The sequence below is a fragment of the Pagrus major genome, chromosome 20 (genome assembly GCF_040436345.1).
Source record: "Pagrus major chromosome 20, Pma_NU_1.0".
In the NCBI taxonomy this organism is placed as follows: Eukaryota; Metazoa; Chordata; class Actinopteri; order Spariformes; family Sparidae; genus Pagrus; species Pagrus major.
Window position 1 is genome coordinate 4,515,259 of NC_133234.1, and position 25,663 is coordinate 4,540,921.

A 25,663-nucleotide genomic window follows, 5' to 3' on the forward strand; every position below is an offset into this window, starting at 1 on the left:
ATCCATAATGAGTTCACAATTTCAGAGCACAAATTACCAATTTCTTAGCTGTGGGCGAACGATAATCATGGCACAATATTAAGACTTCAGATAGTATTAAACCATTAAGCTACAACATCAGAGCGAGCTGGAGCTCTGAGTCCGGCTTGCAATCTGTAGTGTTTGTTCTATTTTTTCTGCTTGCCACGAGTACATCTGGCAAGAAAACATGCTGATAATCAATTAGACATCGTGTCACTGTTGTTTTTGATTGTGTTTTTACGCAATTATTCCTCAGAGATGGGCAGACACACTGGCACACAGACAGACACAAGCTGCAGGCAGAAGCCCTCTCTGCAGATCATCACACAAATCAATCGTCCTCTAAACTTCACTGATGCACAAGAACCAACACACTGCTCATCCAAGATCACATTAAAGGCTTTATTTCATAAATTAATTTGGTTATTGTAAGGATCAGCCCAATGTGGGAGGGGCATATATTACACAAATGAAACTGACCTATTGTGCACAGCAGCAAAAAACAGGGGATCTAAAAGGGCATCTAATAAGGAGAGCAGCATACCTTAATTGATTATTTAAATCACTGGACAGACAAACAAGATCAGTCTGAATCACATGGTAATTAATGTTTTTATATATCTAAATAAATAATAAAAAATACCTGAAATGATATAATTAAATAAAACACTATGAATGAAAGGGCTTAATTTACACCAGATGCTGCCTTACTAAATTAGTCGTAAGTTGATGTAAAATAGTAAGTTGCTTGTTTGCCTGGTTTGGATGTATTTAAAAATTATTTTCAAGAGAGAGAGAGAGAGAGAGAACTCAGGTCACTCATTTGAGACATGAGGTGTGAGTTTTGTGCATGTAGCACAAACTATGCTGGCAGACTATAAAGACATACGGAACATGTGGTTTAGTTAGTTAGGTTTCTTAGCCTACTACTCTTTGTGGATGTAAATAGAACTGTTGACCCTAATTCCATCTCTCCCCTACACTGTAGCAAAAAACAGGAAAGAAATGATTAGTAAAAGGAAAGGGAGAGTGAGTGGGGTGCTGTAATCAGCTGTTTCTAAGCGCCTCTCCCTGCTGATTTCGTAATGATTATGAATGCTTTGATTAATATATAAAGCTCTGTTTGTGATTTTTGATGTGTAACATGACTTTATCTCTCCCTCTGATGCTGGAGCAGAACCCTGACTGTGTTCTGATTTCTCGTTTACAAATTAAGCACGAGATATTTTTTTTTGTGCTCTCAAGATACCAGATACCAGTTTTTTTTCACCCATGTCCCCTTAGGGGCTCCATAACATTGTGATGTCTGTAAAGATGCACAAAAAAGATTATGATTGTTTAAAGGACAAAAAAAACCAAAAAAAACAAATTAAGTAAGCATTAAATGATTTAAACACTGTCTCTACTGACCTGTGTAAGCAGTCCTCGGTGCTGGCTGCTGCTCTGGGCAGTGCTGGAGAGGAAAGCAACTGTTTCCCCGAGAGTCTCTCCCTTCAACAGGGTGTGAAGGAGTATGAAGCCCCCTTGTTTGGCTCCAGAAGCCAGATTTGTGACCAGCAGTCCAGGATCTGTCCTGAGAGGGCCCCATGAGTGGTTACACAACACCAGATCTGCCCCTCCTACCATGCCTCCAGGAGCTGGGCCTATCAGTGGGTCCCACTGAGCTGAAGTGACTGCAAGCTCTTCCAGGGTGGCCTGGTGGGGGGCAAGAAGATCCAGGTGGGTAGCCGTGGCAGTGTAATCCACACTTAGCATGGGCTGGATGTTGAGGAGGGCAACCACGCGAGGGAAGAGTTGGCCATCATTGGAGAGAGCCTGGCAATGGACGTAAAAGTGAAGAGGGTTAGCAACTGCATATATTCTGTGACTAGGGCATAATTTAGCCATTCTGCAGGTGGATGAAATTTTTTCTACTGGATTTTTATCCCGTTTCAGTCTACCTCCAGGACTTTGATCTTGCCAGGCATGCTGTTTTCTATGGTGGTGTCCAGGCAATGTCTTAGGGCTGGACTGTCTACAAGGCCCTGCAGCAGACTGTCCTGCAGTAGACACAACCTCTCCTTCTCCACCATTTGTTCCAGCTCAGACTGAAGGTTCCCATTGAGCTCCAGGCGGCAGAGCAGGGCCAGCAACCGCACCAGACTGGGCTCAGAGGGCTCAGCACTGGGAAGAGGGCCATCTGATTCCCCTTGTAGCCCAGGGATGGAAAGCTTGACACCGTGAGGGGCCAGTTTAAGCTGAAGTCTGTAGATTAAACCTGGATGGAGAGTACAGAGGGTTAGGATACCATTTTAAATACTATTATGAGTAATTTCATTTTGTTATACTGTATGTTCCTTAAAACTATAGTTGGTAATCCTGTTCAGAAACACTTTTTGCTATACTGGGTGAAATGGTCCTTCCATCCTGAGAGTAGTCAATACATAATGTGTTCAGAAAAAGGAGCGAAAAAAATCAGACCTCTGTGGCAGCTGCAGGCCTGTAAAAACTCTGACCAATCCCTGCCTCTCGGTCTGAGTGGAAAGAACCAATCAGATGCCTTCATGTCTCGTCCTGCCCACGCCCCCCTCTGTCCCTCCCTCCTCCCTGCGTGTACTCATCACGTGTTACTAGAGATGGGATTTATGGCTCTTTGAGGGGAGCCGGATCTTGGTGAGCTGTTCCCTTCGTAGACCCGTTCAAAAAACTGGCTCATTTGACTGATTTTTATATTTATTAAGTTTTAAGAAGCCAGCCTGGTCGTAACTCATTTTATCTTAGAAATAATCACTGGCAGGTATGATGGGGTGAGATTTGGAACAAAATAATACAAAATTAGATATCCTACCAATATCTGAGTTTGAATTATTCTGAAATATTGATTATCATGACACACAACAGACTGACTGTCCTCCTCCTAATGAAGACCGCTTTTTTTCCCTCCTATTCTCTGTCCGACTCAGGGGAGGAGCAAAGGAGGAGCTTTTGTGTGCATCTGTGTGAAACACACAGTGATAAAAAAAAATTAAAAAAAAGAACGGTTCCCAGCTGCGACTCGGTTCCCATCGTTCATGTTAACGAGCCGTTCAAAAGAATCAGTTCGTTCGTGAACGTCACAACACTACGTGTCACCTTGGCCGGAAATATTCAGCACACTCCATACTGAGTTAGCAGGAGAGAACAGTGGCAGAGAAAATGGAGCCAAAAGTAGTACTTCTAGCGTTACTTGTAACAGCTCGCCCCACTAAACGGGCTAAGAAAAGAAAGCCAGAGGCAGAAAAGGCTGCAACGAAAAGGCTTTGGATAAAACCAGAGGGAAAACCAGAGTCAACATCGGTTCAGCTTTTGAACGGTGGAGACAACTGAGGGAGCTGAAGGGTCTAAGAAGCAGCAGAGGTTGCTGTCTTTCTGTTGGACAGGTAATTATTTGTTTTGCTTTGGGGGGATTTGTTATTTTCATGTAATATGTAACGTTAGCCAACTTAGCTTCTTTTGTAGTTCGTATTAGCCCAATGCTAACATTAGCTTCTCTGTCGGTGTAAGCCAGTAACGTTACAGGTCGTCGGTACATACTGCTTATCTAACTTATAGGATCTGTGCTTCCTGCATGGAGCATTGAGCATTTGTACTCGACGCATCTGGTCGTGGTTGTGTTAAAACTTGTAATCTTTTCCCCTACTCTCTGAAGCCTTTTGGAAAATGTATTGCAAATTGACTCTCTAGTCTACACTGTATGGCTCTACCCAGGTGCTGCAGTTTGACACCATGAGCACAATGCTGCAGTTTTGGTTCTTCCTCTTCTTCTCTTTGTTTATAGGCAAATCACAAATCAACTTTCAAAGTGCATACCACCACCTACTGTATCTAAGTGGATAGATGCTGCACTTGTTAAGTCAATGAAAGCAATCTGGCTTCATTTTATTGGCTCTATTTACCTACCATGGCCACAGTAAAAGTATTTTAACATTTTATCATCAAGATGGCGCCACGGATGGCTGCCTTGGTACTTTGCTCTCTCTTACTTTTGTGTTTTTGTTCATTTGTTCGGTTTTCTGCGACCCCTCTCCTTCTCCTCTGGTCGCATTCACCAACTTCGGACAGTCCTCTGTTGGAACTTTTTCACAGGTTCTCATTGAACGGGAAAGTTTTTAAAAAAACACACGGATGTCAATGTCATCATGTGTACCGTCACACCTATTTTGGTTCCGCAACGCGGAAATGACACACTGGTGCGGTTTTTACGCTGGCACTGCTTGGTACAGTGTGAACAAACAAAGGCAGAGAAAAGGCGAGCCTCTGCGTGAAAAGGGCTAATCAGGTCTGCAGGAAAAATAATTGGAGTCGACCTGCCCTCCATACAGGACTTTTACACTACCGTTCCAGGGTCAGGAAATTGGCAGTCCCTCACACCCCAGACACAAACTGTTCAAGCCTTGTCAGGCTATCACTCTGATGAAAACTTAACAGTCAGAGTGTCAGAAATACCACTGTGCAATAACCCCTGACCCCTGCCTCTTTGCACACATGCAAATACTGTTGAAAACTCTGCACACTGTTTTTTTTTGGTAAATACTGCTGAAAATTCTGCACTCCTTACAATTGCACCTTGTACATATTAGTCTTAATTTTTCAATTTATTTCTTAATTAACGTTTAAAACACTATTCCCTGTATATTGAGAGCAAACTTAACCGGAGTCAAATTCCTTGTTTGTGTACACATACTTCATGGGTTAGGGTTAGGTTTAGGTTAGGGTTAGTTCATGATTCTGATTTTGTACTTTACTCACAGATGTTTATGTACTAAATACTATTACATTACTTACATTTAAACTAAATTTTAAGCTGTCAATAGATGTGCTTTGCATTAAATATTTATTTTTTAGTTTAAAATATGATCCATAATTAATGATGTCCCCTGAAGTAATTAAGTGACACAGCCACAAAGATGATAGAGGGTTTATTTGTTGTACCTTTGCAAAGCCTCAGCTGCTCTGAGAGTTTCCCATTGGCCGACAGGCAGTCTGTCTTCACATATGGAACAAACACAAACTCCTCCAGAGTGGGGGGACTCTGCTGCTGCTGCCGACGGGGTGCCACAGTGGCATGCAGACCGCAGATCTGGACTCCCCCAGCAACAATGGAGTCAAAGCAACGGTTTATGTGGACATTCATGGCTACAGGAATCGGAGGAAAGAGAAAGGTTCAATGTGGAGTACACATATACAGACTTACAGAAAGTAAGCATGTTTCTATTCAGATTGAACAACTGTAATGAGATGATAAGCTAGAAAGCATGATTGTGACTATTCATGTGTGAATATGGATTATAGAAAATTAATTTTGATTAAATTGATTACACACACCTTGCTTTCCGTCTGTGTAGCTGCAGACCATCCCCAGATGAACAGCTGGATCAACACAGACTGAGCGGATCCTGGTTGGCAATCGCAGACTACGACCGGACAGCCCGACTACCGACATCTGCAGCATGGTGTCCAGAAAGGTCACCCAGTTTCCTATCCACTGTAGTTTCCCGCTGTCACCTAAAAACAGCCAATCAACATGACAGTGGCCAGTTGGCAAACTATAAGTATTACATATCAAATGAAAGCTTTCTGTGACAAAAGGATACCACTGAAATGATGACCAAGACATTGTAATAAAAAGAAAACTGAAAGGCGTTATGGTAAAAACAGTGTTTTGGTCAGTTCGAAAAGGATGGAAGTGAGCTTACACCCCTTGTGCTACTGAACAAAGCATCATAGTTAAAGCATGCAAACAATACTTGGTTGAGAGGAAAGCATGGTTAAACATGAAAAATAAAAAATTAAATAGATAAATATAATACACAATCTTGATTTCAAGCATACTGACATCCTGAGCATGCTAGCAAAATGATCACATAATTTTCAGTAGTCTATCAAGCCTTATCACATAGTAATTAATATTCTATGTCAATTTTAGGTAAATAAAAAATAGATACCCAGCTATGCATACATGCTATGTATCATACATACTTATTAACTTAAAGAAGAGCATAAACGCCTTTTAGTATTTTAAAGGGGACATATTATGCAAAACTCACTTTTTCCTTGCTTTAGTATGTATATTTGCGTATCCGGAGTGCCTCCCCACCCCTTAAGCATGATTTTTCGACAACTAAGTCAATATTTCGTAAATTACTGGAGTCAGGGATTGGGTCTCTAAACGAGCCGTTTGGATTTCGACCAGATTGTGACGTCACAATCCGGTCTTTTGCATACTCCAGTCCTCGCGCTGGCTATCTCCTCCCACACTTGGCCAGCTACCTGGACGAGGATCCGCCATTTTTCTCGTTCTCGCTTAACTTCTACCCGACAGCCTGACCGCTACCATGTACAACCCGAAAGCCGAGCACTGCTGCTCTGTCGTCGGATGCACGGATCCTCCTGTTTCGCTACATGGCCTCCCTACCAAAGAGGATATCAGAGCGAAGCGGCTACATTTTATTTATCAGGGAAACGTCCCAGCTTCAGTGAGCAAAAGCGTTAAGTCTGTGCCAGTCACTTCACGTCAGACTGCTTCAGCAACCAGGGTCAGGACTGGACGCTGGACTGGCGACAAGATTGTCCCTTACAAGATGGATTCATACCCACTGTCAATGTTGGAACTGTAAGTATTTAAAAAACAGTGTAGTTTGTGTTACTTTGGCCGTTTAGCACATGAGCTAACGCTAACGCTAATGCTAACGCTAACGCTAACCGTCGATGTAAATATGAGGCTAACGTGAAGTTATCAACGTTGGGCTTACTGGCCGTAGGATTCACGATTTGTCATATCAGCACTCTTTTAAAACATGACACTGAACTGAGAAAATGAATTAGGATATTGAGATTTTATCGCTTCTAACCGGCCGATGAACCACTGCTCGGCCGTAAACAAGCAGAGGAGATTGTATGAAATCGTCTCGGTTGTTAGCGGACGGTAATATTATTACCGTCCGCTATTATACAATTGTATAATAGCTTGTATGGACCAAGTTGTATTATACATTTATTATTTACAAGGGTATCTGACTAAGGCCCGCAAGAAAGAACAGCCAAAAAACGAGGGAGGGATAGCTAAAGAAAAGATAACAAAGATTAAACAGGAGTTTTTTTGACAGAGAAATAAAACACAATATAAATTTACATAAAAAATATAATTTTGAAATATTCTATATTTCTTTGAATTGTAAACCCCTATTAAGGTTCTAATAATTCTATTAACACCTGATGGAGAGAAGAGGAAATATAATAAAGCAGAAATGGGAAAAAGAACTTAATGTGAACATTTTTACAACATCTTCACATTTTTGGTCTTTTCATAACTTTACTGATAGGACAGCTTGAGAGATGACAGGAAATGGAATGAGAGAGAGGGGGGATGACATACAGCAAAGGGCCAGGGGTCAGACGCGAACCCTGGGCCACTGTACTGAGGAGCATGTACAGAGCCTCTGTACATAGGTCACACAGCACAACCATGTTACAGTAAATGTGGGGCAATACATGTATTTTAGCTTTGTCCTGAAATTGTACAGTTTTGGATAAGGATATGCATACATGTCTACTGTCAAGATTCTGGGTTATGATATACCTAAATCATGTGTAGTACTGTACTGTACTGGTTATTTTACAAGAGATAATGTGTTTATAGTTAATAGATATTTGTTGAAAATCTTGTTGGCAGCCTGCAAAAAGGCCATTACACAGAGATGGTAATTTTGTGTGTATGTACTTTCTCAGTAATGGAAGATCAATAAAAATTCAATATTAAAAAAAAGAAAGAGAAGATAACGAGAATACGGTATATGAGCGAGAGAGAGAGCCTAAGAAAAGGAGAGAAATTAGCCAGGAAGGGAGGATGTGAGAACTCAATATAAAAGAGACAGAGCAGCCAGGAAACAAGAATGAGCAGCCCAAAAAAGAACAAAATCAGAAAAAAAAACAACAGAAAAAGATGAGAGTAAGACAGAGAAACAAATAATCCTTGTGCTAGAACCAGTGCTAATGGGGGATGTCTCCAAGAATGTGGAAGAACTCAGTGGCAATGAGTTGCAAAGAGGAAGAAAAAGAAAAAGAGAACCAGAGAACTGGAGAAAAAACAAATCAGTAATGCATAAGTTATGCATAGACGTTAAATGTCCATGTGCCTACAAAAAGCGTAAAGGAGAAGAACTGCGCCTCTTGTCAGAACAAAGCAATTAGAATTTCCCTGGTCAGACAGGTAGAAAATATCTGACCATTTTTGGTCAATGGGAGATTTAGCCAGGACTAAAAAGACTTTATCATTAACAATGTATTCAGAACAAAAAAGAAGAGGTATAATACTAGGGAATCTCAAGGCAACAGAACACATTTTATCAGCTCAGTAAAGACAGAAGATTCGAGTTTGCAAAGACTTTATGGCAATCAGGCCACTCGTGTGTCAAATCATTCCACTACATTTCACTACTGCAGAAAAGATTCAAGAAAGCTTAATCTTTTTAAGTTTAAACACAAAATTCACAACCTCCTGCTGAATGTCAGTAAGACCAAGGAGATTGTTGTTGACTACTGGAGAGGCCACACCCAACACCCACCACTGACCATCAATGGTGCTGCTGTGGAGAGAGTGAGCAGCACCAAATTCCTGGGGGTGCAAATCAGTGAGGACCTCTCCTGGACCACCAACACTGCATCACTTGTGAAGAAAGCACAGCGGCACCTCTACTTCCTCCGCAAACTCAAGCGAGTGAGAGCTCCTCCACCCATCATGCGCACATTCTACCGGGGCACCATTGAGAGCATCCTGTCTAGCTGTATCACTGTGTGGGGCTGGAGCTGCACTGACTACAACAGGAAAGCCCTGCAGTGCATAGTGAACACAGCTGGAAAGATCATTGGCGCCCCACTCCCCTCCCTGCAAGACACATACACCACCCGCCTCAGCCGCAAAGTGACCATAATTGTGAGCGACGCCAGCCACCCCGCACACAGTCTGTTCAGCCTCCTGCCCTCTGGGAGAAGATATCGGAGCCTCCGTGCCCACTCCACCAGACTCACAAACAGCTTCATCCACCAGGCTGTCAGGAAGCTGAACTCTCTCACCTCTCTCCCACTCCCCCCCCTCTCTGATGGGGAAAAAAATAAGTAGAGCTATACAGAAGAGAATGAGGTATAAACAAACACGATTTATTTAACAGTTAACCAGTAACCAGAGGTCGAATGTAACTAATTACACTTACATGTACAAGCACAGTACATTACAGTACAAGCAATTGTACTTAAGTACAAATTCACTGCATCTCAAAGGCAAATATTTTACCATTTACTCCACTACATTTGTTTGACAGCTTTAATTACTAGTTACCTTTCATATAACAATTTTTTTTTTGAAAATTCTACTTTTTAAGCTTATGTGTCTTCTGTGTTAGTGTTGATAAAACTTTAACTGATACATTTTAAACAAAAGAATGTGGTTTATAACTTTTTACTCACATAAGCCCATATTCTGCTCAAAAAAAATTAAGGGAACACTTTAATCATACATCAGATTTTGATGAATTAATTATTCAGGGCAAAAATCTTTACTGATGTACATTGCATAATTTGTTGAGAACAAAATGACGCAACAGTGGCTTCCGAACAGTCTTTGGCAGTATTTGCGGCATCAGATGCACCGATACATAACGTTCCATATGTGCTCAATTGGATTTAGGTCAGGGGAAGGAGAGGGCCAGTCAATAGCATCAATGTCTTCATCATCCAGGAACTGCCCACACACTCTGGCCACATGAGGTCGGGCATTGTCCTGCACCAGAAGAAACCCAGGGCTCACTGCACCAGAGTAAGGTCTGACAATCCCTCTGAGGATTTCAACCCAATACATAACATCAGTCAGGGTTCCGTTGGCTGTGACATGGAAGTCTGTGTGCCCCTCCAAGGAATATGCCTCCCCAGACCATCAGTGACCCACTACACAACCGGTCATGCTGGATGATGTCACTCTGATTTGCAACAATTGTGCCTTAGTTGACCCCTGTCTGACGACCACCTACTTCCAGGACAGTGAATGTTTCTAAAGACAGAAGCACGGCTGTGCCATGGGGCTCACCGGTGTCCCTAATAGTGGCCAACCTCTACGTGGAAGAAGTTGAGAGCAGAGCCTTGATTACCTTAACAGGAACTGCTCCTAGCCACTGGTTCAGGTATGTGGATGACACCTGGGTCAACAAGGGAACAAGGGAAGTGGAAGCCTTCACAGCACATATAAATGCCGTGGACAATAACATCAAGTTCACACGGGAAGATGTCAGAGAAGGTAGTCTGCACTTCTTGGACTGTGCAGTACACACACTGAAGAAAACAGTAGCCTCAATATTGAAGTGTTAAGAAAACCAAACACATAAATCAGTACTTGCTGTTTGACTCTCATCACCCACTGGAGCACAAGCTGGGGGTCGTCAGAATAATAAACATAGAGTAATGTAGTTTATGCTGTTCAATGCAGCCAGGACTGCACAGATTTGTACATTGGGGAAACAAAACAACCTCTCCATAAATGAATGGCACAATACAGGAGGGCCAACTCCTCAGGTCATTACTCTGCTGTCCACTTACATCTGAAGGAGAATCTAATCTGACCACTTTTTAAGTAATCTAACGTGTTAATATTTCCAAACCAGTAATCAGATTAAAATTACTTATTCAAGTCACCATGCGTTACTATTATTTTTGTCATTTTCCTTAGTAAAAATATATATTTTTGCTTTCTTCTTGCGTCTCGGGGAGTGATGTCACGTATGCGACAAGTCACGTTTTCAGCATGAGGACAACTCAAGTGTAACACCACGCAGCAACACAAACACATCAACAATGGAGGGAGGTGAGAGATGAGCATTTTCGAGCTGGAAATAAAGTCATTATTTTGAGTTCGTGTCAGCTAAAGATGAGAATATTAAGGTTCGTTGTACACTGTGCTGGCGACAAAGTACTATCAAGCTTCACAACGTCAAATTTGAAGAAACATTTGGAGTCGCAGCACAGCACAGTTAAGTTTACAGAGCAAGTCCCACCAGGTGGTGTTAAGCAGAGAGCTGTGAGCAAAGCCACGGCCTCGACTTCTGCAGGAGGTCCCCCACCTCCCAAACAACAAAAGCTGGACTTCAGTGCAAAACAAGTGGGGCAGAGTTGAAGAAGTTGGTCGGGTGGTATGTTGTAGAGGAAATGCTGCCCTTAAACACGGCAGACTCGAAAGTAACTTGTAATCTAACTTAGTTACTTTTAAAAACAAGTAATCAGTAAAGTAACTAATCAGTAATTAGATTACTTTTTCAAGGTAACTGTGGCAACACTGGTAAGGACACACCAACACAGAGTATAAAAGCCTGCAACTCCCCTCCAGTTAGTTAGAACTGAAGAAGCCTCTTGGATGAGAGGTGAAACTTCTTCAAGAAATTGAAGTCCACTTGCACACGTCCAATTTTTTTGAGCAGTGTATATTGATAAAAGGACTTTTTTTTTAAACTGTTTAATGAATACTTTTCAACATAAAACTGTAGAAATATTGTCATCATTGTGATGCAATCTGATATCAATAAAAACATAAAATAACGTGTTCAGTACATGGTAACAGCAGCTGATTCAAGTTTGATCAAAATTTGTTTTGCCCTCCTGTAAAATCTGATATATTGCACTTGCCCCTTTCGCTCCAAATCCTCAGTATGTAACAGTAGAAAAAAAAAACTTTAAAAAAGCTGTCAAAAGGCTAACACAAACAAACATTACTGTTACCTGCATTGTTGGACTCTAAGATGCCTTGGAAAGTCTTCCCATAGTCATAGCCGCGCAGTCGCAGCTCTTTGTAGATGTCATTTGCTGTAAGCTTCATCTTGGGGTCACCGTTGTCTTGGCCAGCTTGATGACTTATCTGACGATGAAACAAATCGAGAGCTGCATCCTCCAGAATGCTCACCTTACCTGAAAATCACATGCAGAACATGAGGCAGAGATTTGTGGGAGGACTAAAGGATTTTCACATGTTCACTGATGAAAAGTGGAGCTACAAAGGAGCAATTTTAGTTTCTCTGTTGTTGATTAATGTCAATGCTATAGGACATTACACAACTTGCAGGTTATACGTTCCTAATGTAAAGTGACTCAACTTTAAAACATCGCTAGATGTAATCACCTATTTTAATGCAGGCCTTAAATGCACAGATGAGAATTAAAATGAAGACAGGATCATAACAGGTGGTCAGGACATCCACAGTTGAAAATCAGATACTGACAATAACACCACCTCACTTGCACAGATGACCAGAAACTTAAATTATGTTAGAATCATTCAGGGTTATCCAGGTTTCTTATGTTCCATATTATATCCCTCATGAGTAAGCCCAGGACAAATCACATAGAGACTCTAGTCCTTGTTAGGGTACCAATAGACAAATCATAAGATGCTGACGACAGGACATCGACCAGAAGTAGTGTTAGTGAAGTTGATTTAAGTTCAATTTAAAATAAACTATTAAATTAAAATAATTGTAATGAATAATTATGATATAAAGATCAATTCCCTCAGGGTTGTCAGTGGATGTCTGGCCTGTCTGGCACCAAAATGGCCAGAAATGGCCAGGTGTGTTTGCACTGTCAAACAGAATATGTACAAAACCTACATACCACTGACTGCCAGGTTCCCATTCTCTGAAACCTCAAACTTGTTGGTGGCAGGCATTAGACGCACCTCTAACTGGACAGAGCCTGAGAGGAACAGAAAGTTGAAAAGAGAAGACAGACAAATTGGCAAAAACAGATGAACGTTGAACTAGAAGTTAAGCTCCTCAGTCCATGACAGTCAAAGATGTTTAGCCACCCCACCCCGGTGCTCAAACCCCTGTTGCTCTTCACTCACCGGTCTTAGGCAGGATGGTGGCCCTATGGATGGTGACATCTTCAAAGGATACAGGGGTGTTTTCCATGACAACCCCCAGATTTCTCACCAAGGTACGCCAGGCCAGCACCAGGTAACCCGTCGCTGGGTAGAGGACACGCCCATCGATGCAGTGTCCAATCAGGTAAAAGTCTGTAGACTCTGGGCTTATGTCTGTTGTTGGTCAAGAAGATTTGGACACAGAGCACACCAAGAGGTCATATGCAATGGCAAAGCACTGTTTAACTATTTTTGTTTGACAGGCTATGACACACAAGGGTGGAACTGCTTTTCAACCCAGATTTACATCCTTACCGATGTTATAGACAGTGGCAGAATTAGATCCTCCTGAGCCAGAGGGAAAATCCTCTGCCTTGGGGACATCCCAAGTTTGGGCATGGTCCCACTGCACCAAGGGGGAGATCAGAGGGGTACCAACTGGTACAGGGTACTTCACTGCTGGGTAGAGCTTGTTAGCATCCACGTTGATGCTAAAGAAGTGCATTAAAAATAATAAGCTAATTATCAATTATTAGCAACCTGAATCTACCTAGAGTACTCAAAGTTGAGAGGTAAACAGCAGGCTTCACTGCAAAGACCATCCAGAAAAGGTCCTCCTGCAACTAGACCAATACACAGTAAATGCAGATAGAGTGAGATTTACTGACCCATTCATGTAGATTTTGCCAATGTTTGAGAGGAAGAACTCAAGGTTGTTGGTGTGGCCTCTCTTCATCAAGGGGAGGATGGAACATGTGGGCTTCAAGCCACGCTTCAGGATAGCCTGTGCAGAAAAAATGTATGAGAGTGGCTCCCAAAATTTTTTTAAACCATGGTAGCTCTAGTCAGCAGGCCAGAAGATGTCTGTCAGACGCGGCATCAACATAAGCCAATATTCTATGAGAGGAGAGATGGTGATTGACTATGCTTAATTAAAAGATACTGTTATGGTAAAACTAAAAAAATATTTGACAGGCCTTTTGAGGGTGCATAAGAAAGTGCATCGTCTTCTCACAAAAAGAAGGTCTTCAAATTGTAATACTGCTACTACTACTACTACTAAAATAATAATAATAATAATGATAATAATTCAAACTTTAATTGTCCATACACTCCTCAGATAATGGACATATTTGTTCATTTGCCACCTCTTGCCAAGCAACAACTGTAGTTTGATTATTTAAGATAATTATTTGATTCATTCAGATAATCAGTCATCTAAGTTATTTGGTAACACGCTACAGTTATTTAAGGATTCATTTTAAGAGTAAAATTCAAGAACATGTGTGCTCTGACCTCCCCAGGACACAGAACGGGGGTGGGCAATGGTTATTGCTTCCAGGGAACATAACCTCCTACCCATCTGTAGACTTAAGTCTTATTTCCTTGTTTGTTGGTGCCAGGAACTAATTCTGTCCATGCTAACATTTTCAACACCTTGCCTTCAACATCATGCCGCCTTTTAAACTCCAGGTTTCCAATCATTTATTGTTCTGTGTTGTGTTTGTGCTAGTTAGTGTTCTAGTGTGTTATTATGTTTTGTCCCTTGTGATTAGTTTAGTAGGCTTAACAAATCTGTAATATGTACACAGATCGGTGTGTTGGTTTTCTGTGAACTGATATTAAGTCACTGCACATCTGTGCAATCCTTTGTTACACTGTTCTCTGAATTTGAAGTTCATTTTCCCCAATTTGTGCATTGATAGGCCTATTCTTGACTGCATAAAGAATGGTTTATTGATATTATTAGGTTGACCACGCAATTATCTCGGTGGACGAATAATTAATGCGTGCTAGTGTGTTTCGGACATGTCCATTTTGCTAGTTAATAATTCTTATTAATGCCAAAATTCCCTAAATAAATATTGAGCTAAATTTTAATCTTACAGTATCTTGCTGAATTTCGACATGTAGCCAGAGCAGAGGATCAAACCACCAACGCTCTCATCAGAGAATGACCCACTCTACATCCTGAGCTACAGCCAACTGTAATATTTTAACATCTATCAGACAGGAGCGACTAGTGAATAGAGGGTGAAAGGGGGGTGTCCCACCATCCACCAAGATTGAAATTTACAGTAATCAAACTTATTGTTTTCAATTTAACATATAAAATGTGAAAATATACAATTTTTAGTTTGTTGTTTAAGTATAACGTTAAATGCCATAATAATCAACTACATTTTTTTGCCTTTCCCAATGGACACTGTCATGCAGTGCACACAGTTCACCGTCCTTTTTGTCCCACCTCCAGTTGCTAATTTAAGTAAATGAGTGTATTAAAAGGACAGTTTTTTCATCCTAAAACCAATTTAACAATAGGATCCATTAATAAATCTCTGAGAAGCCAGTCAAGGACTCAAATAATGATGTTTGCATCACTGCTGATGCAGCACGTATGCGTGTCAAAAGTCTAGCACACACAATCCACATTAATTCATTAAATGCACACATGGTGTTTTTCCATTACATTTGCTGGCCTGGCTCTACTCAGTTTGACTCAGCACATCAGCCCAGCATGGCAGGGATTTGCATTTCCATTACAATAAGGCTACCTGCTTAAAGGTTTGTCTCTAGGGACGTGCCTGTCTTGTGTACTGGTCACAGGAGTGGCTGTAAACACTCTTCCTCTCGGCAGCCCTATCAAAAAAAGCTGCAAACAAAGCTTTACTAATACGGTGGCAAACACATTTAATTTCCTATAAATTCTTCACAATAAAACTCCTCTATTTAGTTATTACAAAGCTTTTATGATGAAGCAGCTAAATCAGGAAATGTTATGTTTTCATCAACAGCCTAACTTAACATGACTCCGGAAACAGCTAAAAGCAAACACAATGAAAGAATAAAAACAGCAGATATCAGAAAGTATAAACAGGGACATTGGAGATAGCCTAAACTAAATCCGCCTTTCTGTCAGGTTTCGTGCACAGACCTGAGGTGAGTCTCGCAGCACAACACAGGCTTGTTTTATGGAGAGTCTATGGGGGTCACCACTGGTGGGTCATGGTCACGAGATGTTTGATAAAGTGCTAAAACTCCTGCTTTTCTGATGGAATGGTCCATCAGCAACTTGCTGAGCATACCTGCAGTAAAGCATGAGGTGCTATCTCCACCACCACAGCGTTTTCAGGCACCAGACTGAGAGCCTCCTGGAACAGCACAGGGCTCACTAGGTTGTTGACATGGTAGTCAGCCGAGCTGTACAGAGCCAGTGGAGAGTCCCATTCAGACTGAGGGATACTGGTGCTCACCCAACGGGATGAACGCTGCCGTGGCTCCTTTATCACCTGCACGCAGGATGGCATTTTAAATCATCTATTAATATTCAAACATATGCCACAAATTATTTTAACTGATCTGCATTTAATAACTTGGTTTACATAGTAATAATAATGTTGCTATGGATCTGACAGAGTGCGGCGAAGACAGAGGAAGATTCTAGATATAAAGGGGGCCAAACTTAGTTAGACTCTGATGAGATGATGATGAAGAATTTCATTAAATAATTACCAATATTATGTATGTAATGTAGTGCCTTTCATTTGGACTATTACTACATCAAATCAAGGTGGGATTGTATAATTTTAACAGCAGGGGTCACTGTTGCATATGGTTTAAACACATCAGAGCTACATACCTTCTTCAGAGCAGCCAGCAAGGTTGGAGCAATGGAGGCCATGTAGTAGGAATGGAAAGCAACACCAGCGCTGCGCACCTCTTTTGCAAACACTCCCTGCTCTTTCAGCTCCAACACAAATTTACCAATTGCATCCTGATGAAAAACACACATCTGTCAAGTCCCATCACTGGGAAAAAATTGACTGGTAAAGGTCAATGTAATCATAGCCCATTTCACACATGCACTGCAACTCTGAGTTTATCCAGAGTTTATCCTGAGGAGCTTGTATGTGTGAACACAAATGTCTGTACTTACTGTACTTATTATTGTCAAGAGTGAATTAGCAGCAAGCAAGTTGGTGTGTCGACAACATGTAATTATCTGTGTAAGCACTGGTTTAGTCAGCTGTAACACGTACTCAAACAAGCGTTAAAACTGCTTATTAGTTATGCATCTGCCCAGAATATTTCCTCACTCGGTCTCTCGTGCTTCCATATGGCCTATTCACACTGCTGCTGGATACAGTTCCAAAATGCTGCAGCTTTCTTTCTACAGTAGGATCTTCATGCACGGTGTTGGTGCTTTGTAATCTTCTCTGCTTCCATTTATATTACTTTCCACTCTTTCGTTAGTATTGCAGATACATCAATGACAAAACAGTCATCATTACAGAGAAATTTGATGTGTGAACACATCTGACAATCTCCTGTTGTTTGCTGCATGTGTGAACAAGCAAATGTGGACAATATCTGATTCGATTCTCTGGATATTGTCCAGAGTTCATACGTGAAAGGGGCTCATGTTTACATTTGATAATAGAGTTGCTATGTTTGTACAACCTGACACTTCTTCACCCTCTTCTCCTCCCCCTGATGTGTTCTTTCACAAAAAAGCACTGGTAACATTAAAATCCTGCTCATTACCTTCCCTTCCCTTCTCTTCTCTCGTGTAAATCAGGTTCCTTGTTGTTGGACAGTCTAAAATTCAGGTTATCTGTGTGTTAACAGTGCTGTCTAAGACACAGGGCCCTGTTTAGACTTTCTATAGTACATGGTCTAAAGCACAAGGGGCTAGTGTGTTTCGGACGTGTCCATTTTGCTAGTTAAACGGCGGATAATCTAGGCACAAAGTGAGGCGCACCGCGCAAAGGTGGTGTTTTTTGACTCTGAATTAGTCATGGGTGTGTTTTGGGTGGAACAATAATGAACGCATTCTGAGTAGGGGTGGGCGATATGGGCCACCCCTAATTCCGAGTAGCTACTGTCTCCCATTCCCTATTAGAGCCAGGTGCGCCAGGACCTATAGTATATTTAACAGCAGCACTCGTCTTTAGTGAGGGACAGGGATGTGGTTTCACAATAATCTGTCCCATCAACAAATCTGTTTGACAGCATATGAAAAAATACACTGATACTGAGGAGGAGGATCGCTGCTGCATGTCCCTCTGTGTGTGCACGCATGCGAATCTCAGTCCGTGGATCAGGCAGGACGAATCAGAAAAAGTATCATCCTGATCAATAATGGGTGGAATGAGAGGGGTGAAGTACATCCTTAATGAGGAAAATATTCATGAGCCTACCTGCAGTGATCCTTCTGCAGCAGAAACGATATGTGTATCTCTACAATAATTTGTGCATTTGCACAAGAGGGACAGCTGATAAAACTTCATTGATTATTTAAATCTCCTGACCCGCCAACAGGATTGGTTAGTATTTCATGTTAATTAATAGTTCTGTGTTCTTCTACACATCAGAAGGTCACACACACACAGTCCAGATTCAGACAGTAAAATAGTTTGTTGTGAAGCAGCTTTCCTAAATCCTTGAATCCTGTCTAAACATATTTATTCTAGAAACTAAAAGTTTAATTCTGTTTCCTTTGTAGAGTTTTTAGTTTTGCTCATTAAATGTGCCATGGTATTTGTTACAGTGACAGTAATGCATGCATGGAAATGTTTAAAATAACTGAAAGCAGCCTCTCAAATCATAAAATCAGAGCGTATGCATGTTGTGAACACACATATGTAGGCGCATCTTACTATCTGAATAATGTGCTCTTTAAATAGCAGAGAACATACAGACTTAAGATCAGCTTTTTGTTGTTGCTGGTGCTTTCTACCGCCTCAAGATAGCAATTCACTATCTGTGCACCTAAACAAACCTCACTTTAAGACCAAGGGGCGCACAGGTGGGCACAAGTACATTTGCTATTTACACAATGTGGATGCTGTGAAAATGACAACTGTGTTGGTCTGAAACTAGCAATTACACTTGCGCTGCACTCCGCTTTGCGCTAAGTGTAAGATAGAGCCCATAGTGTCATAGAATGTTTGACCTGAGGACCGGAGATTGTTACTGTGTCCTCAGCGTTGTGGCAGGCTGGGACCACTCCCTGAGGGCACTGAGTCAGGCATTCCTCCCAAGTCAGCCCTGGAACACAGACAGCAAGCACAAAGGAAAAACATGCACAGAAACTAAATAACTGAAAACAAACAATAAAAACTACAAACAGAGTAAAATCAGAGTTGGAAAAACTGTCATAGTTTTGCACATCGGTATGTTGGGATTTCTTGTCCTCTCGAATAGAGGATACATGACAGAATGGGATCTATCAAGCACTGTGTCTGTCTTGCACACTGACCTGTGCTCTGCTGACCTCTGTTATTGTTATCAACCAGTAACAATATTGGGGAAATTGGTATCAAACAGACCACATTTTAATTGTTTTTATTTTACTGACAATATGCTATCAAGATTCCGCATGTGGCTCTGCTGCATTATTAAGAGCAAGGTAGGTTTCTTCACATTTTAGATTTGTCTGATATGTGTGGTCACCACCAACTTTTCTTTTTTCCCTGTCAAGTCTGATCATCTTGTACCTATCATATGATCTGCTTGATAGCCTTGTGAGTGCAGAGCATGCGTTTCTTTTTAATTCCCAAATTAACTGATTCATGGGCCTTTTTCAGAGCAGAATTAAAATTAATGATGTTGTTTGTTTGATGAGTCAAATTGACCACTGAGAAAGAGGTATTTTAGACATTTATGTTAGATTTTATGTGAGATGTCTGAGTAAATGAAGGAGTGATTTTGGAAAGGAATTCAAAATCATACAATACAATTAACATTCACCATCCCTGAATAACAGACACACAGTAGTTGACTCATTGAGATTTTAGTTAGTGTTGTGTATAATCATTTCCCAATATAATTGGCAAGTGTACAGACACATCTAGGAACCCATTGAATTGCGGGATTGTTAGCAAAACATAGTGTCCAAGTGTGGCAAGTACACAACTTTTCGCTACTAAAGTAAACGCATTTTGGCTTATTGCTAGTTAAAAATCTGCATGAAGGCCACTTAGCTCCTTAATAAATGATTTAATAGTGAATAGTGATCCTCTAAGGATAAGGATCATTATGTTATTTGTGGTTTACAGACTTCAACAGAAACATATCTTGATTATAATCTGAAAATAAGTAAATAATCAGATGAATCAGGTTTTAAGTTTCAATCTAACAATTGTGTTTTGAGTAGCAGGAAGACATTTATCATTGCAGTTTACAGACAATGAGGAAAGTGAAGAGAAAAGGGGATGAAAACCAAAAATGAGGTGCTGATTTTGAATAATCCCACGTAAAGGGGTAAGGAAAAATGTCTGATTTACAAAGTAAACACACAATAAATTCTTGGCTTGTTTATATAAAAAAAACAAACAATAATAATCTATATCTCTCCAGAAAAAAAAAAGCTAGCCTGGCCGATATAATCTTCATTTTCAGTGATTCAGATGTCTGTGATGTCTCTGAAACAGTATATCCTTGTTAAAACCCTTTGTGGACACAGAAATCTAAAACTATTAAACCCTCCTTCACACACTGATAAGAACTTCACTCGTCTCATCTGGATGACAGACATAGAAATTACATACTTAGACTCTGAAGGTTTTCATTCCAAACAAGCACACTTCACAATGAATTCCTTCTCTCAATACAATGTGCTTATTCCATGAACACCAGCTGTTTGATATGGTGATGAATCACTGCTCTCTCTTACCAACTGCAGCCATTCCTCCAGGAGGGAGATTTGCCTCCTTGATGCAGCTGCCTCTCCAGTAGGCAGCAAGGATGGCCTCACTGTGGCTAAGGGAACCATCAGCGTAGCCACAGGCCAGCTCCCCCACTGAGTGCCCTATGATGCCATCAGGCTGCAGACCCAGCTTCGTGAGCAGATCGATCTCAGCTATCTGTAAGAAGGTGAGCCACAGAACACACATAGGCTTATTTCCATTTTTGTTTGACCTCTTTGTGTTTTATCATAACCTCAGCTCAAATCAAATGTGTAACCAGCTGTGTATGCTCTATACTTATTTTATTAGTAAGCAAAGTCAGCACTGAACTATGCACTATGTACTATGAGCTATGCTCCACTGCATGTCACCCCCTCCCTCTCTTTGAATTAAAATAATTGCTGCTTGACTTCCGGTCTGAGAGGTGCCATGTGAGGACGTACGTCTCTGAGCTCCCCACTAGATCCATATTTTGACACGTTTTCTGTTTCTTCCAACCCCGCTTTGAGTAAGTGAATTTTAGGAATAGGTTATCTAATTTAACATTATGGCTTTGGTTGTTTTAATGTACAACAGTTTCTAGGAGTCTAGCACTCAGTATTATTACAGTAAAGTAAGATTTATTTATTATTTAATCTATGATTCATGATTGCATGTCTATTTCTAATCTGATTTTGCTTTACATTAATTCGGTTTTATGTTGTTTATTGGCAAGTCATTGTTATTGCTGCCTAGTGAAGCGATCCGCGGGGACATCAACAACTTGGATTTATATAGCAATGGAGGTGGCAAAAAGTGTGCTCTCCTAGGCGTCATATTGGCAGACCAAAACAGACCCCCAATATACCGCGGTCTGTCTAAATTCGCGGACCTAGCCGCAAAAAGGACAGCCAAATTGGCGGATTGCTGTCCAGTATAAAAACGCTTAATCATATTTAGACCAGCATGCTAACAACATAGCAGCTTCTCCTTTTGACAAACTGATCAGCAAAGTTTCCCAATACATCACACACACGGACCATGGAGTGACACTGCCGCACAAACCTGAAGCGTTTCGCTGCACCACCTGATTTGATCTGAATGAACCCTTAAAGTGTGGACAGATGAAGCAACAGCAGCCTTACAGGACTGTTTTGAGTGTACAGACTGGCAAATGTTCAGAGATGCTGCCACTCAGGACAACATCACTCTGGAAGAATATACCTCTTCAGTGACATCATATATCAGAAAATGTGTTGATGACATAGTGATCATGGAGACAGTAAGATCATTCCCCAACCAGAAGGCCTGGAGGTGAGGTGAGGGCTCTTTTCAGAGCCAAAAAGCTGCCTTTCGGTCAGGTGACATGAAAGGATCCAACACTGCCAGAGCAAGACTGAAAGCTGGGCAGGGGATTCAAAATGTCACAGGCTACAAAATATTATCTCTTTGTGATTGCAGGGCCCCTGACCTTGAATAAAAATCCGTTTCAGACATTTGAGTAAAAAGTTTGAGTAAAAAAACCCTTGATATAGGCAAAACTTGTTTGCAGGGGGCATTAGCAAGCCATTTTTCCATGTACATGGCCAGGAACCATAAAACATGTAACTTTTCATCACATGTGAGCAAAGTTTTCAAGCATGTTTAGGCCCTCAAAAATGTGATACATTTTTGTTAAGACTAATTTCTTGCATTTCAACAGGGTCCTAACTAGGGTCAGCCCTTGTGCCCCAAATATTTACTCTACCTGTATTGCAGCGAGGCTAACAAAGGCATGAACAGTATCTTCAAAAGTGGCATCGTCTGCCTCCATGAGTAGGCGAGACACAACCAGGCCGGTGTCCTTCAGGGCTGCATCTGACTGCAGGATGGACTCTCTGAAGTCTGGCAGCTGCATGAGACTGCGGCCCATACCTGCCCATTGTGTTCCCATACCTGTCATGGATACAACAGTCACACACCTTAATCAAGCAATACACTGTTCACTGAAAAGATCTGTCTGAGGAGATGTGAATTTTTTCAACAATCCCATTCCAAAACTTAATCCAAAGATTAGTCATTGTTTGAGCGGGCAGTATTTGCAGTGGTGTCCAAGATGATTGCTCGATTCTACTCAAGTTGGTTCACCCAAATTACAAATTCTTAATTATGACTGTTGGTATCTTTTAATGAAGATAATTTTAGCTTTATTTGTCCAGGTTTTTAGATATCTTTCTCTGAGATTTCTCCTTCCCCCAAAAGCAATGGAGGTGATGGAATTGTATTTTTGTTACTCAACATTGAAACATGACATTTAAAAAATCAACAGCAACATCAATTCTGGATAATCCGGAAAGTAATCTGTGAAGTCTGAACCATTTATATTGGCAATTCTGCCCACAGAAAAGGTCCTTAGAAAAAGTGAAATCATCTTGCTCTATAGATAATAATAAGCATTTCAGTGTTTCCCCTAGGATGGAACTGTAGCAGCAGAGTCATAGGAGTCATATGCGTGCAAATCTGTTTTTGTACATTGGCAACGTGCGGCATTTACATCCACTGATACTGAACTGTCATTCATTCTTACAATTATTCATACTTAACTCTCCTTTTTTGTAGAATTAACTTGCATCACCAGTGTTGTATTATCAGTTAGTGCTAATCAATTGAATTTTAAGAACATTTTTAGTGATAAAATAACCTAACTTTATGATGATCCTTTATGAATCCTGTTTAAATAATCATTAATATTTCTGAGGGAATCTGTCAACTGTCTTTGATTGACAGCTGTTCCCCACATATTTCTATCAATGACTACATTTGTTGTAATGTTACTGTGCAACACTCACGTGAAGCTGCAGGAGTGTTTTTTTACCCTTTTCTGAAAATGATGATCCTGACTGTGTTCAACATTGCTTGCTTCAGTGTTGACATCAACTCAATGCCTGTTGATCTGATTGTTGAGCTGACATATTCAGGTAAGTCTAAGCGATAACTGTAAGAGGTAAAATGCATAAAAAAATAAATCTCCCTCTCCTCCTCTCCCTTGTCATCCTCCTCTCCTCTCGAAAAAATAAATTAAAAAAATAAATTCAGCAGTGGTGGTCACATTTCACCAGCAGAGGTGCGCCACTGCTAGATGCCTATAGGGGAAACTCTGGCAAACCCTTTTTTCTTAAAACTGAAATCTGTTGTTTTGTCTGATTGTTTATTTGTTTGATGACTAACCTGAACAGATGTACCAGAGTGGCCTGGCAGTGGCCTGCACCTGCTGCACCTCAATGACGTCAATCTGAGAGCCAATCAGAGTGTAGCCTCGGTAGGGCATGCTGGCAGTAGGAAATCCTGCCACCTCATTAAGCAAAGACAGGAAGCTGTCATCTGCAGTGTGTTCCTTCCCCTTTTGAAGCATGGTGTTTACTGCAGCCTCTGTACGGCCACAAGCCTGAAGCACTCTGGAAACCATCCTGGGTGGTGCAGTGACATCTGCTGATTTCTCGGCTGGACGAAGGATCACATGAACATTGGAACCTCCAAATCCAAAGGAGTTGATGCCTACAATGCCACGTTGAATAGGAGTAGGCCGGTCAACGACTTGAACCCTACCATCAGTGAGGGCGGGAATGTTTGGGTTAGGACTGTTGAAGTGCAGGTTGGGAGCCCAGACCCCTTTCTCCAAAGAAAGCAACACCTTTGTGTAGGATGAAAAATAACCAATAAAATAAAAACAAATATGATGAGATCATTTTAATTTGAAATATCTAAAACAGCTCATTATCAATTCCTTCTCATTCGTTCATTTGGTGTCAAAGATGCCCAGCCTCCTTCCTTTTTGAAAATGATAGACATACTGCAGTGAAGACAAGTGTAATTAATTTCTCATAGATGTACATTATCTCATACAGTATGATATGTAGTATACATCATATAGTATATGTGCAAATAGGAATTGAATTCAGGGCTGATAGTGGAAAAAAATCCTAAGCTTGAACTTTTTTCCGTGCCCCGGAAGGTGGGGAGGGGTGGGGGGTGCTATGTATGCGGCACCATTTTAACACATAACATATATAAAAAATTTTGAAACTAACCCTTTTAACTATCTTGCCACTTATCTGCCATATTGTCACATTGCTTTTATCATACTCTGACTATAGATTATACTAAAGCAATACAAAAAAAGGTCAGTAGGTGGCAATAGTACTCCAAAGTAGAAAAAGATTTGATAAGTACCCTAACCAGAGGGCAACTTTATCCTCCTCCTTTTTTTATTCCTCGCACAACCACTGTCACTTTTATTGTGTGCACAACCAAGCGCAACATCAAAAATGTCTTCCAGGAGGAAGAAAGTGTACATTATTATCCCCAACTGTATAATTATTTTAGCACAAAGATACAGAAAAGACACAGAGTTCTCGCAAAGATTAGAAAGGCAGTGGGGTGCAGCCAGCCACTGTTCTAGTGTGGACATTCAAGAGGTAGAAAAAGATTGTGACTGCATTTATGGTCTAAAAAACAATAAATATTAAGCTTCAAATTAAAGAAAAAGAAAGTAAAAGAGCAGCTAATAACAGGCGACTTTCACCTTCGCCAGGGCAGCCATACCAGAGGCCGGTTCTGGATGGCCCATGTTAGACTTGGTGGAGCCAATAAGCAGAGGCTCTCGCTGTGATTGACAAAACACATTGACAATGCCATTCACTTCCTGTGGGTCGCCAACCTGCAAGCAGAGAGCAGAGATGATGCAGAGACATTCCTGGTTAGTGATGTTAGATGAGTGTGTGAAGATGACCTTTTCATTTTCAGATTTAAAAAAGCAGCATGTATTCATGAATGCCTGTTATCTGTTATTAGCTATCCAAACTAGACTGCTGTATGCACTGACCTTTGTTCCCGTGCCATGGGCTTCAATATATTCAACCTGCTCAGGCATTATATTCGCCTCCTGGTAGAGAGAACAAACCAGCCTCTGCTGCATCTCACCTGAAGGAAACGTTACACCTGAGGGACCAATAGCAGTGTGTGAGGACAAGTATCGTATGCCATGCCATAACTGTTAGTTAACTGCTACTGCACTTTCACG

The 25,663-nt window shown here is 41.0% G+C and overlaps 1 protein-coding gene across 2 annotated transcripts in view; it reads right to left on the reverse strand.

Annotated features, from left to right (window-relative positions):
- fasn (fatty acid synthase) overlaps positions 1–25,663 on the reverse strand; it is a 112,744-nt gene that overhangs the window by 68,537 nt on the left and 18,544 nt on the right. For both annotated transcript variants that reach the window (XM_073489331.1, XM_073489330.1), the window contains exons 7-23: positions 25,466–25,581; positions 25,166–25,300; positions 23,812–24,274; positions 22,352–22,539; positions 20,613–20,802; positions 18,891–18,985; positions 16,575–16,709; positions 16,021–16,224; positions 13,603–13,718; positions 13,250–13,425; positions 12,917–13,108; positions 12,685–12,765; positions 11,797–11,982; positions 5,365–5,544; positions 4,972–5,175; positions 1,962–2,278; positions 1,432–1,836 (exon numbers count right to left, since the gene is read on the reverse strand). In XM_073489331.1, coding sequence (XP_073345432.1) covers positions 1,432–1,836; positions 1,962–2,278; positions 4,972–5,175; positions 5,365–5,544; positions 11,797–11,982; positions 12,685–12,765; positions 12,917–13,108; positions 13,250–13,425; positions 13,603–13,718; positions 16,021–16,224; positions 16,575–16,709; positions 18,891–18,985; positions 20,613–20,802; positions 22,352–22,539; positions 23,812–24,274; positions 25,166–25,300; positions 25,466–25,581 — 3,383 coding nt within the window. The remainder of the gene's footprint in view (positions 1–1,431; positions 1,837–1,961; positions 2,279–4,971; positions 5,176–5,364; positions 5,545–11,796; positions 11,983–12,684; positions 12,766–12,916; positions 13,109–13,249; positions 13,426–13,602; positions 13,719–16,020; positions 16,225–16,574; positions 16,710–18,890; positions 18,986–20,612; positions 20,803–22,351; positions 22,540–23,811; positions 24,275–25,165; positions 25,301–25,465; positions 25,582–25,663) is intronic.